The 17,745-nt window shown below is 34.7% G+C and overlaps 2 protein-coding genes across 8 annotated transcripts in view; one reads left to right on the top strand and one right to left on the bottom strand.

The window, feature by feature from the left end:
• rapgef2b (Rap guanine nucleotide exchange factor 2b) overlaps positions 1-6,142 on the bottom strand; it is a 153,500-nt gene extending 147,358 nt beyond the window's left edge. For all 7 annotated transcript variants that reach the window (XM_088911657.1, XM_088911694.1, XM_088911675.1 and 4 more), the window contains exon 1: positions 5,463-6,142. In XM_088911657.1, the coding sequence (XP_088767783.1) occupies positions 5,463-5,531 (69 nt within the window). In that variant the 5' untranslated portion in view covers positions 5,532-6,142. The remainder of the gene's footprint in view (positions 1-5,462) is intronic.
• A 1,134-nt stretch (positions 6,143-7,276) lies between these two features.
• spmip2 (sperm microtubule inner protein 2) lies at positions 7,277-16,443 on the top strand. The gene is made up of 6 exons (XM_088920964.1): positions 7,277-7,346; positions 8,196-8,425; positions 9,232-9,290; positions 11,404-11,521; positions 15,676-15,802; positions 16,362-16,443. The coding sequence occupies exons 1-5, from the start codon at positions 7,277-7,279 to the stop codon at positions 15,751-15,753; spliced, it is 555 nt and encodes a 184-aa protein (XP_088777090.1). The 3' UTR covers positions 15,754-15,802; positions 16,362-16,443.
• Positions 16,444-17,745: the final 1,302 nt, after the last annotated feature.

Below are 17,745 nucleotides of genomic sequence, written 5' to 3'. Positions count from 1 at the left end.
AAATCTTAAAAGGCTTAAAGCCTTGCACTTTAAACTGTTAAACTGTCCTGGCCACCTGAGTCCATCATAACAGCTTCCTGTCTACTCACTGGAGTTCATAGTTGCCTATCAAAAGTAAGTGTACATAATCTCTGCCTTGCTTAAACCTGCCATTAAAATGTCTTCTAAATTGATCCATTCAATCTGTTCGAGTCAGACATGTTTAAATTATGATTCTCTAGACAATATTATCTTAAAACACAAGCAGGGAAACATTCCCCAGTTTACCGTGTTGAAAATAACTTCATCGCAGATATACAGCAATAATTACATTTTCTTCATGCGAGCATGAAGCGTGAATACTTGTGTGAGTCATTGTACATCTCTTATCCACAAAAATGGAAATAATGCAAAAATTTAACTGCTGGTGTGTGAGCATGCAATAAAAATGTAAAGCTTTTTCACGTGCTTAAGAATTGTGCATCAGTTTCAGAGTTCTCATGAAAAAAAAATATGCTTAGAATGTGACCTCCATTCAAAGCAGCACACCATAACTATAAGCCTACATTCTCCTAAACTATACACATCCATAGCTCAAATGTTAACTGCATCACTTAATTTTAGAGACAGAAAAAGTATCACAACAACAGCTGTGCTCCCAAATGACCAACTGGCACTCCTAAAGTACTGTTTACCACATTTGCAGAATTTAAAGTTTTTGTTAAATTGAGCATACTTTTTTTGTTTTGTTTCATTTGAAAAAACTGTGCCTGAAGCTTGCACTTGTAAAAATCAGTTTTGGGGTCAGTTCCAGGTTTTCTACGCTAATTCCCTCTTTCAGACCATCTCAAATATATTCAAATACCCCATGTATTCAAACTAAATACTAATTTTAATCAGACTATCAGCAGTGTTCCATAAGGTTTAATGAAGGACCTGAATATGAAGAACCAGCTTATCAGAAAGAGCTATTCAGGTTGCACCATGAGATATCACAGATTCACAGAAATCTGTTATGCCCCTGTATCATTTGAGTCTCCAATTCTACCTTTCTACCTTATACCCCAAATAGAACTGTACCCTAGGGAACATATATTGGGTTTTTAAATTAAGACCCATTCTTTGTCCAATGATTAAAGTAGTATTGGAACAGTGCTCTTTGAAGTTAAGTGGGTTGGTTTAGACAAATTCAAATTCATTCCTGTTTTGTGATTTTCTTCAAAACATTAGAGGATTTTGCACCAGTTGCATTTTGGTGATAATGTACTTCATGTACTGAAAACTACACCACTAAAATACCATTAATATGTAGGAGTGTAGTAGACTGAAAATAAACATGTATTATCCTTTGCACTCACATCAGCAATAATGCTTCTTAATATTTCACTATTCTGACCAACTAAAGTTGAATTTATTATGCTTTTTCCACACCATTTAAAAATGTAATTTTAGCTTTCCTGCTTCCAGTACTATCTGTTGTAAGAGTCCATTAATGAAAAATAATAATCAAAATGAAAAAACCTCTCCCTCCCTTCTGCTGATGCAGAGCCTACAGAGAATTCCATAAGTACAACAAAATTAAAACACACTGAGGCATTACTTAGTGTGATTACCGAGCTGCAGCCAAGACAGTCACTTTGCCAGAAAAAAAGAAGATTTAGAAGTCTATTTTATGTCTCTGAACTGGCTCCGGAAATAATGTAATCACTGGAAAATGCAAAGATGAACTCAAAAGAGTTGCATCTCATTTGCTAATGAATACCACATTGACAGTATGGATGAATTTCAAAAAACCTTCATCTTTTCTTTCCCAAAAATCTAATGACTAAGCGAAATAACAGACTCACTTGCCTTGAGACACTAAAACTCTGTCATTTTTATGTGAAAAGGCACTCCATTAACTAACCTTCACTAAGGCAACATAAACAGTTTAAAATGAATGTGCATTCCTCCATGTACCATTCTTCAGGCACAACACACTGAATCACAATACTAACAGATATTACAGCTTATGATGGAATATGCTGTTGCATCATATCAGGGTAAGATTTATTAAATTCACTGGGTACTCACTCATATTCTGGTTGTTCATTTTTTACTTGCCCTGTGAAATAGAAATGCTTTGTTTCTTTTGGTTTTCAAGACACTATAAAGACAGCTTCACTTTTTTAGTGGCAAAACTTTTCAGATGTGAACTCTTAAAATAATGAATTGTTAAGTAGTGCTATAAGTAGATATTAGTCAAATGTCAGTTACGTTTGTGTATTTAACACACTGCTCAAGATCATTCTCACAAGTCTACTGGAGTGAATACAGGACTTTGTTTTCTTGTTGAGGACATATTCTATAAAGGATCATTATCTTAAACATGATTTCATACGTTTTGATCACATCTAATTGAATGATGAAAAGATAACTTGTTTCTCAGCATGAGAAAGTCTTACTTTTTTTCTGCTTTTTAAAAGAAAACTATATTAAGTGAATGAATGACTCAAAATTGAAAGAGATGTACATCCAAAACTGATAGGTGAAAAAACATAAAGCGTGGGAGGACAGAACCTGCTTCAACAATTAAGAATCTCAGGAAGCTCTTACGTTTTTGGTTAATTATTTTTTCAAGATTGCCACCTAATCTAAGTCTCTTATTTCTTATTCAGTACATACATATATACTTGTTAGCCTCTTTATTCTCATGTCAAATTTAATTTTAAGAACAGTAACAAGAACAGTTTAATATTAGTTCCATTTACAACGTAAACACTTTTCTAATAGAAATACTAGGCTTAAGACATAAATTATATCTCATCATAAAAGGCAGGCACTTCATCATACTTGAATGTGTGCACAAGTTGGGGGTAAGAAAACTTTTTGGTGCATATTTCTTCACAGCCAATGAAAATCCACCATGTTTGTTAGTGTAGGATGTTATCCAGAAACCCCTGGTTGTGTGAAGTGGCTCAACTTGACCAATGGCTCTACTGTCATGTTAGGCATACCAGAAATTTGTTATCATTTGTTTTTTAAAGCTGAAAGCCAACATTATATGTGCAGCATTAAATCAAATAAAATTATTCTGTACATCCAAATACACTGTGTTATTTGAATTAGTAAGTTTCATTTAACTTGTTTCCCATGGATATACAGTAAATCTATATGCTACAGAAATATAAAAAGAAACCTCAACAGTCCAGTTCAGTGCTGTGTTCAGCTCTGGAGGAACGATAAATACTCCATATAAAGCTAGGCCTCCAAGTAACTATCAATGTTCCTCAGATGTCAGACGTGTGGTCACAGAACACTACTGTTCCAGCACCATGCTGTATGAGTTATGGGGCCAAGGCATGAAAAGAAAATTACCAGAAACATTTTCATGGCCTGCCCCTTCCTTTCCTACTGTGGTGACAACTAAACAAGTTCTGTAATATTCACCTTAATTTCACTGATTTTTAAAAACCCATTTTAAATAAAGTCTTAGTATTTTAAAGACTAAAATCAACTACATGCATGCAACTACACAAGGATTTATATAATCCTAGTAAAGTGTGCATAATTTGTAAAAAAAAAATCTGATGAAATACTTCTTTGTTTTTGCTTCCCAGTCATCAACTTTCAAGCTCTAATTATACTGGAATAATCAGCATTCCTCTGCAGACTTGAACAGTTTAGCCTACATGTGGTGTACAATGCAGCTTTTAAGACAGATCTGTGGAAAAAAAAGCGTATGTTGTTTATGTTTGTCTGTTATTTTCTTTAAGAAAACTGAACAACAACCCTTTCCTAAAGTAATTTAACTCAATATGGTCATCAGACTTCTCATTGACAAAGTGGCAATTAAAAAGTAAGTTTCCAGGATGTTATCATGACATTACCCTAATTTTTATGATCAGACTTCATGTAAAGGATTCCAGACCACCTGAACTACAGAAAACAGAGGCCAGTGAAAACAATACAGAATCCTAAATCAGAAAACAAACATTAACACCACTATCGCTGTGTTGCATTAATGTTGTGCTGTATCTTTTCCAGCAGCCTGAATATCAAACACCTTAAATAATGGTACAAGGAACTACTTTAACAACTTACATTAGATTGAAAATTACACTACATGAAAGCCGTAGATACAAAATATCTTAATAGATTTAGCTGTGCATTTACTACTTTTAAGATTCATTTTATTCAAAAGTGGTCTCTTACAGCTGTCCATCTTTCAAGACCAGTTTAAATGTACAAGGTAAGTAATCTCACCAGACACTGCAACTGCCCCTAACCACCGTTAATAGGCTTACTTTGCACCAGGAGAAAGAGGATTTTCAAGAGGTTCCCAGAGGTACCACCGAGACTACTTCACACACATTGTGCACTTTATGATGAGAAATAAATGTCAAAAACTGAGATGAGCCTGTTTCTTTTGAATTAATATAGATTCCCATTGTAAGAAATGACCCCCAACTGTTTTCTTATTTCTAAGCAATATACACTATTCGAAATATGGCCTATTTATCAAGTGGTACCTTTGATCTCAGTGAGAGGTTAGCACTGTTCGCTGTTCGTCAACACTTTCATAATATTATTGCATGTTTTCCTTTATACAACAAGAAATGAAGTAGGAGAACATCACAGAACCTATGAAACCCCCTGAACTCTGCACACCATATTTTAAGAATTCTGGTCTCACGTGTGGAAATTCTTCGAAACACTACATGACTGGGACTTTGATTGATCGCTCTCGATGAACGATAGAACAGCTGCACACATTACCACAACTACACTTACACTGTTTCTAAATGCAGTGCCTTCATATAACGAGTGCCCCCGATTCACCGATGAATTACTGTTGCTACCATTTTTTGCAAAGGAGCCAGGTTTAGTAGGCGTATTACAAGGGCCAAGAAAGACTATGCAGCGCCTCTCCTTGAGAAAGGCGCAGCTGACCAGGAAATCAGGACCACTACATGATTCACTTAAAAATGCATCTAAACTTGATGATACGGCGATATTTTCATTTCACAATCGCAAACGTTACGTTTAAAAGAAATAACTCTTAAATAATCAGTCTGCCGCAAAATGTTTGTGATCAATTCACATTGTGAAGCTACAGTATTTAACCCTTGTTTCTTACACAAACATAAACATCCTTTTTTTTAAAAAAAAAAAGAGGGGACATTCTGTAAATACAGTGAAGAAAAAACAGTAATGGGAAGGTTATGGATAATTTAGACTGCGAAGTTCAAACATAAGAAGCATCAGTTTTCCCCATGTTTCATCCAAGGATAATCTGAAATCCCAGTTTGATTTTGTATAGCCAAAACTGCGAAACGACAATCACACAAACGCTACTACTATGGAGCATATTTACATACGAAAATCGGATGCAAAACTTTAATTAAAGCAACCTTATCACCGCTAGAAAATTCTAAAAGACCCATCCTGTGCAACCTGGTGTAAACACGACTGTTTTAATTAAAAAGCTCATGTTTTCTGACCTGTTGCGTCCGTTCGGCCGGATTTTTCATCACCGCCTGTCGGAAACTGTTATCCACGTAGGACGCCATTCCTGCTGTAAAAAATACGAAAGTGCACGGCACAAATGCGTGTCTTGTTTTTAAAAAATCAAATAGTGAATCTCTTGTCCACTTTGTTCCAGTTTGTTTTTAAAGACTTTGAAAACGTCACAGCTGAAGCTCGATCCCCAGGCCACAGTCAGAGCCACGGGGTTTATTTCGTATTCAGTCCCTGATCCCGGAGGACTGGCTTGGGATCAGGCTAAGAATAGTACTCCCTTCTTCGGATCTGCCGCCGGAACAAATCCTTCTTGTGGATTACAATATTTCTCTAAGTTTTTCTGTGACCAGTTAAATTAAGGTGAATTCAGAAAATATAACAGTGAAACAGACGTTCCTTTATCCAGACGCCGGGAAAGGTTAGTCTCTTATCTTCTGCATTCTGATTTTGAAACAATTCCAGGTTTCCTTTTAAAAGAATGAATAAAATTTTACCACTTTACAGTTACCCATTTAGGCCATCTGTAAAGTAATAATAAAAACTAGTCTCCTTTGTTCATTAAATTTGAGGAGAAGACCGCCACGGCTTGCTGCTTTGTGCCACCATGGTGACTGACGGAGGAAAGCTTATGGGCGAGTCCATTGACTACACTATCATTCATGGAAGAATTTACAAATTCAAAAAGCTCTTTGTCGCCACCTATTAAAAGAAACCGGAATGGCAGAGATGATACTGGGATCATTCAGAAAGCTTCATTGCCACCTCGTAACCAAATTAGAGTAACAAAGAAAATAATCAAAGAAGATTTAATCTGAGAGTTAGACAATGAAACCGTGATCCGATTAAACAATGATTGTTTGCCCATTACAGATTTCTGCCTTGTTAAATTATAAGCAGAGTATCAGCATTGTAAACACCAAGTGATATTCAGGCAGAACTGTTTTCGCAGTGATCATAATCTTAGTTATAAACGCTTTTCAGAAACCCATATCACTGTACAATGGCGCAATACCCAATACAGGTAAAATGGGGGTAATTACTGAGTACCTCACAATAAACGTTCAGTGACATCTAACCCTAACAACTGTCCACAGGTACAGCTTTACGTATTATTCATAACTGTAGGACCACATAAAATCTTACTATTTTAATACATCCTTTGAGTTATAATTTATATGTATATGTTATAATATTACAAAATCAAACACATCAAAGTCTAGGTATGATTTTTGTTTCTGAAACATACAGATGAATTCACATGCCATTTACTGCATTTATTAATTATAATGTATATGTTCTTGAACTCTATTTTTGTTAATCGATACAATTTATCCCGAAGATTAAAGATAAGTACTAAACAAATACAGTTATGTACACATTATTCTCTGGAGTCGCTATTATATTAATGCTTATCTTGCTGTTTAAACCGCTCTGTTAGAAAATTAACTGGATTGTCGTATGATTGGTTTCAGTGTAGCTGTTTTATTTGACTCTGTCGAGTCAGCTAATACGCAATCATGTTAGTTTTAAAATTACTTTAGTTGCTGTACAAGACACACAAAAGCCCTTAGTTTAACCTCCTAAAAGGACGTTCAGGCATTACTTGTCGTTTAAAAATCCTGCTGCAGTAGTGTCTGCCACACAAAACAGATATTGTAGCAACCGAGGCCATAGCAACGCTCCACTCACCTCCCCGGAGTACCTGTAAACTTGGCTTCCTGTCCTTAGAGGGAAGTTGTTGGTTTAAAGCGTCCTTAAATTAAAAAAGTAAGGAGACGAAGGACAGAAGTAAAATATGACCAGCAATGAATACTCAGGTGCTCAGAGGGGACATCCGGTATATAGTCAAAGAATGCTTTTTACAGGTATTTCTTTTTTGCTGTTGTTCTTATCATTCACATAAAGAATAATAAGGGCGGTACTATATACATAATAAGTAATATTGATCATTTTAAAGTTTTACATATTATTCATCAAACTACAATTCACGTGTGTATACATTGATTCAACGGGATGCGGTTCCATCACTGTGGTACGTGTCCTTATTTTTCACAATAGCAACCCTGCAAAATTGCAGCATGCGTCACTGTAAAGGTCGTCTTCGTCACAATTACCACTAATACCCGAAGAGTAATTGTACCTTCTTATTGAAGGATATCATTCTGGTATTGTGTGTGACTCATATGACTAAAAAGTATGCCTTGATAGATTGCCAAAAATCGACTTCCTAATTGACAATAGGAGGATCACTTGGTGTCACGCCGAGATAATAGTAAATTCAAACAATATGTTAGGATTCAAATTTATATTTGGCTAATATAATACATTTAGCAAACAAGAATAATTTAAAGTCACATCCTTTGTTCAGTGTTCTCTTACCAAACAGTTTAGGTTTGTTAATGTTTAAATACACTTAGCAGTTTTATATAGTGTAATGTCTTCATACTTTTAAATAAACATTGTTTTTACTTGGATGTATTCACTTTCCTCTCCAGATTACTCTCATCCTTTTCAATGTATATTTTAATTCAAACGTTTATTAGAGTTCACCTTTAAAAAAGAAAGCAGCCATTAACAGTGGCCAGTTGTTTAAAAAAAGGAAGGCTATGAACGAACGACAGGACACTCGTACAATAAAGATATTGTTCAAGGAATGTTTGTCATGTTTGTTGTTCATTCATAATTTACTCTCTATCTGCTATGCACATTTTCAGGTCCAGATGGTATAGGTGACTACAGAGTGAGAGTGGCTGACTTTCCTCGTTATATCGGAGTGGGAACCTTGTCTCCTGAGGGAACCAGTGAGCTTGATTACATGCATCGTGCTGCTCCCGGCACACCTGCCCCAATGCCCAAGCACTGCTATGTTGGAGGAGTGGGATGGGGAGTGCAAGAGTACAGTGTGCTAAATGCCAGGAATCTACACAGCAACATGCAGTTCCAGGTTTTTAAAGTACCTTAGTCTTCTGCGTTTAGTGTAGAAAATGTCTTTAAATAATCTTCTCCATATTTTGAAATAACTTCAATAAGAGTATCTACATTGAAAGACATATCAATAATAGTTAGATCGTTAGAGCAATGGTTAGAGCATTTTTGCCATTTATTTCCAACATCTGATGTGTTACAATACATTACAGTTATCTTTCATCAATAAATAATCTTTATCTTCCATGGCCCAAATATTTAGACTTAAGGGAGATGTTGTTTTTTAATCTTAATTATCTTATTTCTTAATTAAATTAATTGTTAATTAACTGCAGCACTGAAAATACTTTTAATGATTTTTTTGGATATTCTAAGAAGTTGTTTACTTATATATAATTCTTGGAGGGAGGCAAAAACTGCAATGAATACAAACAGTGTATATAATAAAGCATAATCTGACGGTCAGAAAGGTTGTGATAAAGGTGCTCATAAAAATTTAGTTCTCAAATCACCGGCACTATGTAACCTTTGTAGTTGGGTTAAGAACTGGTTAGTAGTAAAAAAACAGAGAGTATAGATTGGGTGATGTAATTAATGGAGTTCTACAGGTATCTGTATTGGAGCTATTTTTAAGTTTTGAGATGCATTCAAAGTATTATAAAATGTGTGGTAAATTTTTTTATAAGAAACAGCTTTATCTGATTATTTCAAAAACAGGAAATATGTATTATACAGTATGTGACAATATCACTGCAGAATTTGTTAAATTGTTTTATTTGCTATTGTACAGTATCTTTCACTTAATTTGATCCTACATTTCTTTAGCTTGCAGAATTCCGGCAGGCATGTGAAGAAAGAGTGACTCACAGGTATCAAAATCCATGGTATGTATTAATTTACAGGGTAAACTTTTTGTTTTTTAATAAAGCTGTTTATATATGTTTAATTAAATTAACTGATAAAATGAGACAAACCAATGTATATAGAAGAAATGATTTTATCAAACAGCACCTTACAATAAATAGGAAGAACTTTACTTCTTTTTTCATATAAAGGTCTTAACATTTAGACTATGCTAGATATAGTGCTTTTTCATGATAACTGGTCAAATCATGTACTCATGTATTCAAGGCTCTTTCCAAATTAGCTTCAAAGCAATTAATAGAAATATACTGTATATTTCCAAGACAGGATACTTGTACCTGTGGCACATGTTCACACTTGTAACTATGATTGTTTAAATTAGAATCTTTCTTACTCCATAGAAGCAAACACTGTGCATATTGATACTGTACATAGTTATCATAGTCACTGTATACAGTGATGTGAAAAAGAAAGTACACCCAAAATACACCTTCTTAAGATTCTATGGTTTAACGTTTAAAGGCATATCTGACATTCACCTAGTCCTTATTAAGTCCTTACACTAGATAGTGACAGATAACACAGATACATTTCACTTTGTCATTATTTATTAAAATGAAAAAATCATCAACATTCAGAAGCCTTGTGTGAAAAAGTGCACTGTTAATGCTTCCATATCAGTTAAGAAGGCAATTAGAATCAGGTGCTGCTAAACAAGTGCACATGATTAGTTTATCATCAGGAAGTGCTCCCATCTGTAAACTTTATCAATTTGGTTTGGAGCATACAGGTTTGTGGTAAGACATCATGCCTAGGTCAAAAGATATCTGTCAGAGAAAGAATCGATTTTGATCATCAGTCTTTGAAGGATCATAAAGCCATTTCCAAACAGTATGAAGTCCATCATTCCACAGTGAGAAAGATAATTTACAAATGCAGAAAGCTCAAGACAGTTGCCAATCTACCCAGGAGTGGGCATTCCAGAAAATTCACCACAAGATCAGACCGTATGATGCTCCTAGAGATCACAAAGAACCCCAAAGTTACATCCAGAGATCTAGAGGCTTCTGTGAATAAGAACATTAGAGTTCTTGATTCTACCACAAGTGAGACTAATAATGAATGCCTTTCATGTTAGGGTAACCAGGAGAAAACCCCTTCTTTCCAAAAAGAATATTGCTGCATGGCTTAGGTTAGCAAAACAGCACTTGAATGAACCACAAGACTTCTGGAACAACATCCTCTGGACAGATCAAACACACCAAAGTCGAGTTGTTTGGCTGTAATGCAAAACGACATGTTCAGTGAAACCACACTCTACGTATCACCACAAGAACCTCATGTCAACCGTTAAGCATGGTGGTGAAGGGGTGAAAATGTTGGCCTACTTTGGAGCTGCAGGACCTGCACGCCTTAAAATCATTGAGTACCCCAAGAATTCTTCTCTATACCAATGCATTCTAGAGGAAAATGTGAAAAAGTTTGTCCAGCAGCTGAAGCTTAGCTGAACGTGGATCAAGCAACAGGACAATGATCCAAAACACGCTAGTAACCTACGATAGAATGGATGAAAAACAAAAGAATCAGGATTTTGGAATGTCAAGTGTCAAGTCAAAGTCCAGACCTCAATCCCATTGAGATGCTGTGGCAGGACCTAAAGAGAGCTGTGTATATACAAATGCCCTCAAACATCACTGAGCTGAAGCAGTTTTTTAGGGTGGAGTGGGCCGAAATGCCTTCCAGGTGATAAGAGAGACTGATTAACCCTTACAGGAACATTTACTTGAAATTACTGCTCCTTAAGGGGGTTCCACACATTACTGAATCACAGGGTGCACTTACTTTTTCACACAAGGCTTCCATATGTTGGCTGATTTTTTGTTGTTTAATAAATAATGACAAAGTAAAATTTCTGTATGTTCTCTGCCACATGAGAATAGATTTCTCTACTGTTAAAACTTGGTGAGGACTAGATGATGGTAAGAAAATATGTAAATATGTTAATATGTAAAACCATAGAATTGTAAGGGAATGTACTTTATTTTTCACATCACTGCTTCACTGCTTGTTGTTTTTTTTTTATCAAATGCAGTAGTTCGGAAGAATATTAATTTACAATTCATTCATTTCTAGGCAACCACCTCCCCGTGTTCTTAATGAACAATCTGCAGGAACCCGTGGTAAACTTGCCTGGACACAAAATGTCTACCAGAATTACCATGGAAATAGCAAGCTGTCCCAGCGTAATATGGTGAGAAAGTGGCAAACACTACCTGAAATTGTAGCTTTAATGTGACGTTGAAGATAATAAGAAACCTGTTGTATGCTATACAATTATATTAAAGTAAAATAATGAAGGTCACAATTAAAACAGAAAAAAGACATGTTTTTAGGTTTTAAATTCCTGGTCTTGTCAATACTTTAATTAATTCCACTACGTTTTTGCACTGTTTCTAATTTGTGTCAATAGATCTCTTCTGAATGACTGATCTAGTTCTGTTACAATCATTATTAACCAGAGACTGTTCAGGCAAGTAGTTAAATTAAATTCATTAATTGGGTTGAGGTTCAGCACCACACAGACTAGCTGCTAGTATTGTATCAATCAGCTTGTCCTGATCGATACTGTAACTGGTTATGCATTAAGTAACTGGTTATGCATTAATAAAATTAAGTTTTTGTACACCAATCCTCTTTATTTGAGGGGGATACAGATAACTAAAAACGTGAAAACTGGGATAATGTTCACCCATATCATAAATATATACAGTGTATACCACATAATTAATGAAAATCAGCATTAAAGTGTCAAATAATAAAATAACATGACAGAGAATAAATACGGTACTGCACTGTTTTCTTTTAAGAAAAGAAATATAAAAATGAAGCACTTTTACAGTTGTGGAATGCAGTATCTTTCAGGAAGATGTGATGAAACAAGATAAATGCAATGGGTAACACTGAGGAAAATGCACACAAAAATTTTCAATTGAGCCTCTTAGATGATCTGAGAATCTTCCCGCCTCTGACAATGTCCTAGAAATGTCAAGAATGCCTCTGAAGTCAGGCATGTACTGAAAGGTTAAACAAATACAGTGCTAAATCTTGAACATGAAAAGACCATGAAAAGTATTTTAATGTTATACCACCAAAAGTACTGCCTTTAGTAGTTAGTATTTCTTAATACTAATCAGTGTCCCTCTCATGCTGTTCTCACTGTTCAGCTTTTTAACCTTTTCAAGAGCTGCTGGTGTTTTGATTGATGATTTCCACATTCCAGTAGTCATATTCCAAGAAGACAGAATTGTCTTTGTTTCTAATAAGCCTGAAGTCCATTTTTGATGGTGTCAATCTTAATGTTTGGACAATAATAAAATACCAAATTATAATACAAGAAGTACCTCTTGTTCTTTCACTGTTTGATAGTTACTGTGCCTATAGTAAATGTACATACCATTTCAAAATCTTTACTTTTTGTTGCCTATGGTCTGAAATTAAAATGCCTTCTTTTTCATTTGTCTATATATCCTACCCCACAACTTCCAAGTAAAGATTTTTTTTTTAGAAAATCGTTCAATATAAAACTGAAATAGCTTGGCTGGATAAGTGTCCACCTACCTTATAATACAAATAATACATTAGCTCAGATGCGACTAGTTGCCTTCAAAATCAAACAGTTAATTGGCCTCCACCTGTGCTGAATTTCACACAACCTCAAGTTAATTTCAGCAGTCCCTGTAAATTCCCTCTGCTGCACAGTGCATTTCAAAGTAAAGACTCAACGTTTTGTACAAAGGAACTTTTAAAATAATTCTAGAAGAAAGCTGTGGAAAGGCACAGATCAGGGGATGGATATTAAAAAACTTCAAAGGCCTTTAATATCCCATGGAGGATGGTAAAACAATTATTAACAAGTGGAAGGTATGTCTCTTCAACAAGACCCTACCTATATCAAGCTGGCCCACCAAACTGGGTGACCGAACAAGAAGCCAGTAGCAAATGTGAAAGAGTGACAGGCTCTTTTACATCTGAGAACAATGTCATAAGCACTTCACATATCTGGCAAGAAGGAAGGCATTACTCAATAAAGCCCTCTTTGAACCCCAGTTTGATTCTGTATCCATGTGGTCTGACAATACTAAAATGGAACCTTTTGGCCTAAATGCAAAGTGTTACGTTTAGTACAAAGCCAACATAGCACATTACCCCCCAAAAAACCTCCCAACTGTGAAACATGGTGGTGGCAGCACCATGTTACTGGGTATTTCTCATCAGCAGGGACTGGGGCACTTGTCAGGATAGAAAAGAAAATGAATGAAACAAAGTACACATTGTGGAACATTGTAACATACGTTGTGGTGTAAATGATAATACTATTGAAATGAGTGAGTCACCATAGTTAAAAGCAACCATTTCTATATATATGAATAAATTAGTATATAATATACAATGGCATGGCACAGAAGTAGAAACTGTGCAAACAGAAAAATGTCTAAGACTGACAGTAGATTAATGGCTTTCTATACAAATGTTCCTAGTGTATAACATTAGAACATTAATGAAAATTGGTACATATACCTTGAATATATCCGTTTCTCCAATTTAACATCATTCCATGTGAATACATATTTTTTCCATATGTATATGCTATACATAATATGAACTACCTCATATTTTTTACACAAAATCATGGAGAGATTGTTCATAATAAAAATTATTTTTATCCTTTTTGTTTGTTAATGTATACTCAGATTCTTCACCTGATTTTTTTAACAAAGATACAAACATGAAGAATTGCTAAAACATACTGTGGACATTGATTTACCAGTAATGCAATTGTTTAAAATTAAGCTTAGCCTTGAAATTAAATCACTGCCCAAACAGAGACATCTGCTGACAACAAGATGTAGTACAGGGGGTTAGGAGTCACTGAATTCTTACTGATCAACTTCTTCACTAGTAACAGTACAGTATTGTTTATATATTCCATCTAAATGACTATTTTAAGACATTCTCACACCATCCTTTTGTTGCAATAGGATAGAGAGAATTGCTTACTGCAGGTCAAAGTGGTAAGCGTGTTTATATTTTACAGTTGCAGAGAAAGATAATCAGGAGCTCTTAATATTTTATATACAGTATTTGATATTGATATATTTAAGATGCCTACCAAGAGAATAATGTTTTGATCATTCAATTTATCATTAATAATAGCTGATAAAAGAATACAGTATTTAGAGAAGGAAATATGAAAATTAAAATATACTCCAACTGGACATCTCTTTCAGAAAATAATTGTGTTCTTATCAACATTTTTAGTGACTGTTTGTAGTAGGACTATAATGTTTATTATATGAAGGAAAATCTAGAAAATCAGAGGGGAGATTTTCCAGTCACCAGTGATATATTAAAATACTATTTTATATCTAAGCTTAATTTTGGTTGAAAATAATGTCCTCCAATCAAGAAACAATCAGTGCTTATCTTTAATGTAGAGCAAACCAGCCTGCATTGTCTCTAGATCAGGACCCTGTTGACCATCTTAGGAGAAATAGTGTAATAACATCCTGTCCAGGGCAACCCAATACTCTGCATGAGCTCTTGTTTTCCCAAATTCAAAGGCAGGCTCAGCTTTCACAAGGAAAGTACTGAATGGTTTTCTCTTACGGAAGCGTAGAATTGCAATGCAGTGTTTCTGTCACTGGTAAACAGTAAATCTAAAAGGTATACTAGAAAATGACTATATAAATATTCTAAACCCTTTTTTAAAAAAAACTTTCTAAGGATTGTTGCTTCATTAAACAGTGGTTAAGTGAGCCTTAAGATGAATACTGTAAGTTGTTAAATATTTGTTTTAATCTTTTAAAAAATAATATTTCCTCATTTCTAATCTCAAAATCAGATTTACTGGGCAGTGGGTATAAGTAAATACAGAATACACGCTGCCTTGAATGGAGGAAAAAATATTAGTGACATTCACAAATCTTTAAAAAAATTATATTATGAACATTACCCTAATCAAAATGAAAATAGTGTGTGAAAGTTTACATTCCCTTCAGATTTTTAATCTTTTAGGCATGTATTTGCCATATCAGCATAAAATTACCATAATAAAACTAGAAACCTAGTATTATAAAAATCACTATTTAGACATTAAGACCACAAATTATGTTTATCAGCAGGCCAGAATGATTTATTTTATATCAAGTTTAATATGGAATTAGGTTTAGCAGTGTGCATTCAAGAAATGTGAAATGCATTTTTGTGTAATGAGATATTTCACAGTTCTGACAATTTGCTCAGTAAAATCATTTTTAAAACAAAGAAAATATACCCTTATTTATATCAAAACAGCAAATAAATGTAGCAAGTCACTAAATTAAAATGTATAATTGTTTTCCATAGCAGAAACAAGACTCCCAAGAAACCTTTTCAGATGTGCCTGAAGAGACCAGTCCCTTTCAAGACAACGAGGCAATGTAATTAAAAATATCTCCTGCATTCTTCTGGTCTACTGTAAAAGCCATCAGAGGTTTGTTTTTGATAAGTCATTTTGCCTAAAAGCAATACTTAAATCAATATTGAATGTATGGTCACTGAAGTTTCTTCTGTTTACGTCTGATTGTGAAGAATTACCCAAAGACTTATTTTCAGATGTAATACAAGATATAGTACATAAAAGTTTTTGCTTTGGATGTTAGCATCCAGCAGCAACTAGTACAGCACAAAAATTTTATTTCGTACACAGCAATTCAACATTGCTATTCTGTTGCATACATCAGAAAGTACCATGGGCCATGATGACCAGCTACGTTGAACTGAATTACAATGACTTCTAGAATGTGTGAAAGAATTTCACTGAAAGTTTTAATCAAGACATTTACACGTCTAACATAACTGCTGTGACCCATCAGGGTGGTCTACACTAAACCTTGATCCACCACTGAAGACTCTTAGTTACTGCTAGTGAATCTGTATGAGGTTTTGCTTCAATATATAGTATCTTTATCAGGAAGGTGGTGCTCTCTTTATAAGTAATTTCTTATGTATATAGATTCCATTCTGTGTTTTTCATTCTCGTTTTTCTCTAGGATTAACATTCAACAAGTCCAATGACCTCATGTGTTCAATCAGCTCTCTCAGCAATAAGGTGATTTAGTGTTTCTACAATTGGTCATGAATGAATAAATACAATGTTAAAAACACTTAATGTCCAAAATCCTTATACATTGCTTTTCATGTATGCAAACATCAGCAACATGTAGTTGTACTTCTACTTCTATGAAGACTACCGCTTTGTGAATAGCTGGTATGAATGTGGGCGTCCATTTTGTGCCATCTTGGGTTCCACTGTTCTGATTGGCAGTATGTAGAAAGACAGTTGATTTAATGAAGAAATTAGTAGCTTAAGAATAAAATTCAGCAGTTTGGCGAAAAAATGACTTCACAGTGGTCTTACCTTATGCAAGTCAGATGCAGTTGACTTGTTTTTGGAAGGGTGACATTTTTTGCATTATTTTCTAAAGAAAGTGAACACCACAGTTTTGATTTGCTCCAATTTCAATGCTTAGAGAACTACGATTCAACAGTGGTGTCATTTGTTAATATGCCAGATATACACTCAGAATCAAAATGGCAGAACAGTAGAAGTTTTCCAGTGTTACCAGGCTGTTAAATTAAAAATAAGAAATAAGACCAGTCTTCAAGCCAACCTACTACTATGAAGACAAGACAGTAAAATTAGTCATTTCAGACATTTTATACTGAATTACTGTATTTGTATTGTGTCACAGGAGTATTTAGGGCTCCTATATAGATAAATGTACAGCCATATACAGTGCCCTTGGACTTTTTCACATTCTGTGTTACAGCATGGAACCATGATGTATTTAACTGAGAATTTTTGCCACTCATCAACACAAAGTACTCTATAATGTCAAAGTAGAAAACAAATCCAGACATTTTACTAAATTTGTCAGTTTTGAGAGCAGTGTTGCTTTGAGTATGGCCATTCTTTGATACAAACTTTACCTTTCTTCTACGAAATCTGCATCTCCTTAGGTAGGTGTTAGGATACATCTGTAAAGCCCTGGTTTTGTAAAAGGCAGGGCACATGTACTCACAGTATATGTAAATACAATAACTGTTTATCATGCTAAAAGACTGTTCGCAGTCAGATTCGTACTGCCTGTTGATTTAACCTGAAACCAAGGAATAAAGAAAGCCAAGTGCAGAGGGAAGCCTTATTACCTTTAACAAAATTGCTTGCGAGACAAACTTGCAATCTTATTATTCAATCTAAATTTATATAAATGTAATTACATTAAGACTGTGTTCTGGGAGGCTTGAATGACATGGCAGAGGTAGAAAACAAAGCTAAAAAAACAGCAGCTAGCATTTGTATCAGTTATTCAGCACTCTATAGGAACACAAAAAATAATGACAGATCTGGTTATGTATGTTTTTGGTTTAGTC

The sequence above is a fragment of the Atractosteus spatula genome, chromosome 1 (genome assembly GCF_055471065.1).
Source record: "Atractosteus spatula isolate fAtrSpa1 chromosome 1, fAtrSpa1.hap1, whole genome shotgun sequence".
Lineage (NCBI taxonomy): Eukaryota > Metazoa > Chordata > Actinopteri > Semionotiformes > Lepisosteidae > Atractosteus > Atractosteus spatula.
The sequence above is the reverse complement of the archived record's forward strand: the minus strand, read 5'-3'. Positions and strand labels throughout refer to the sequence as shown.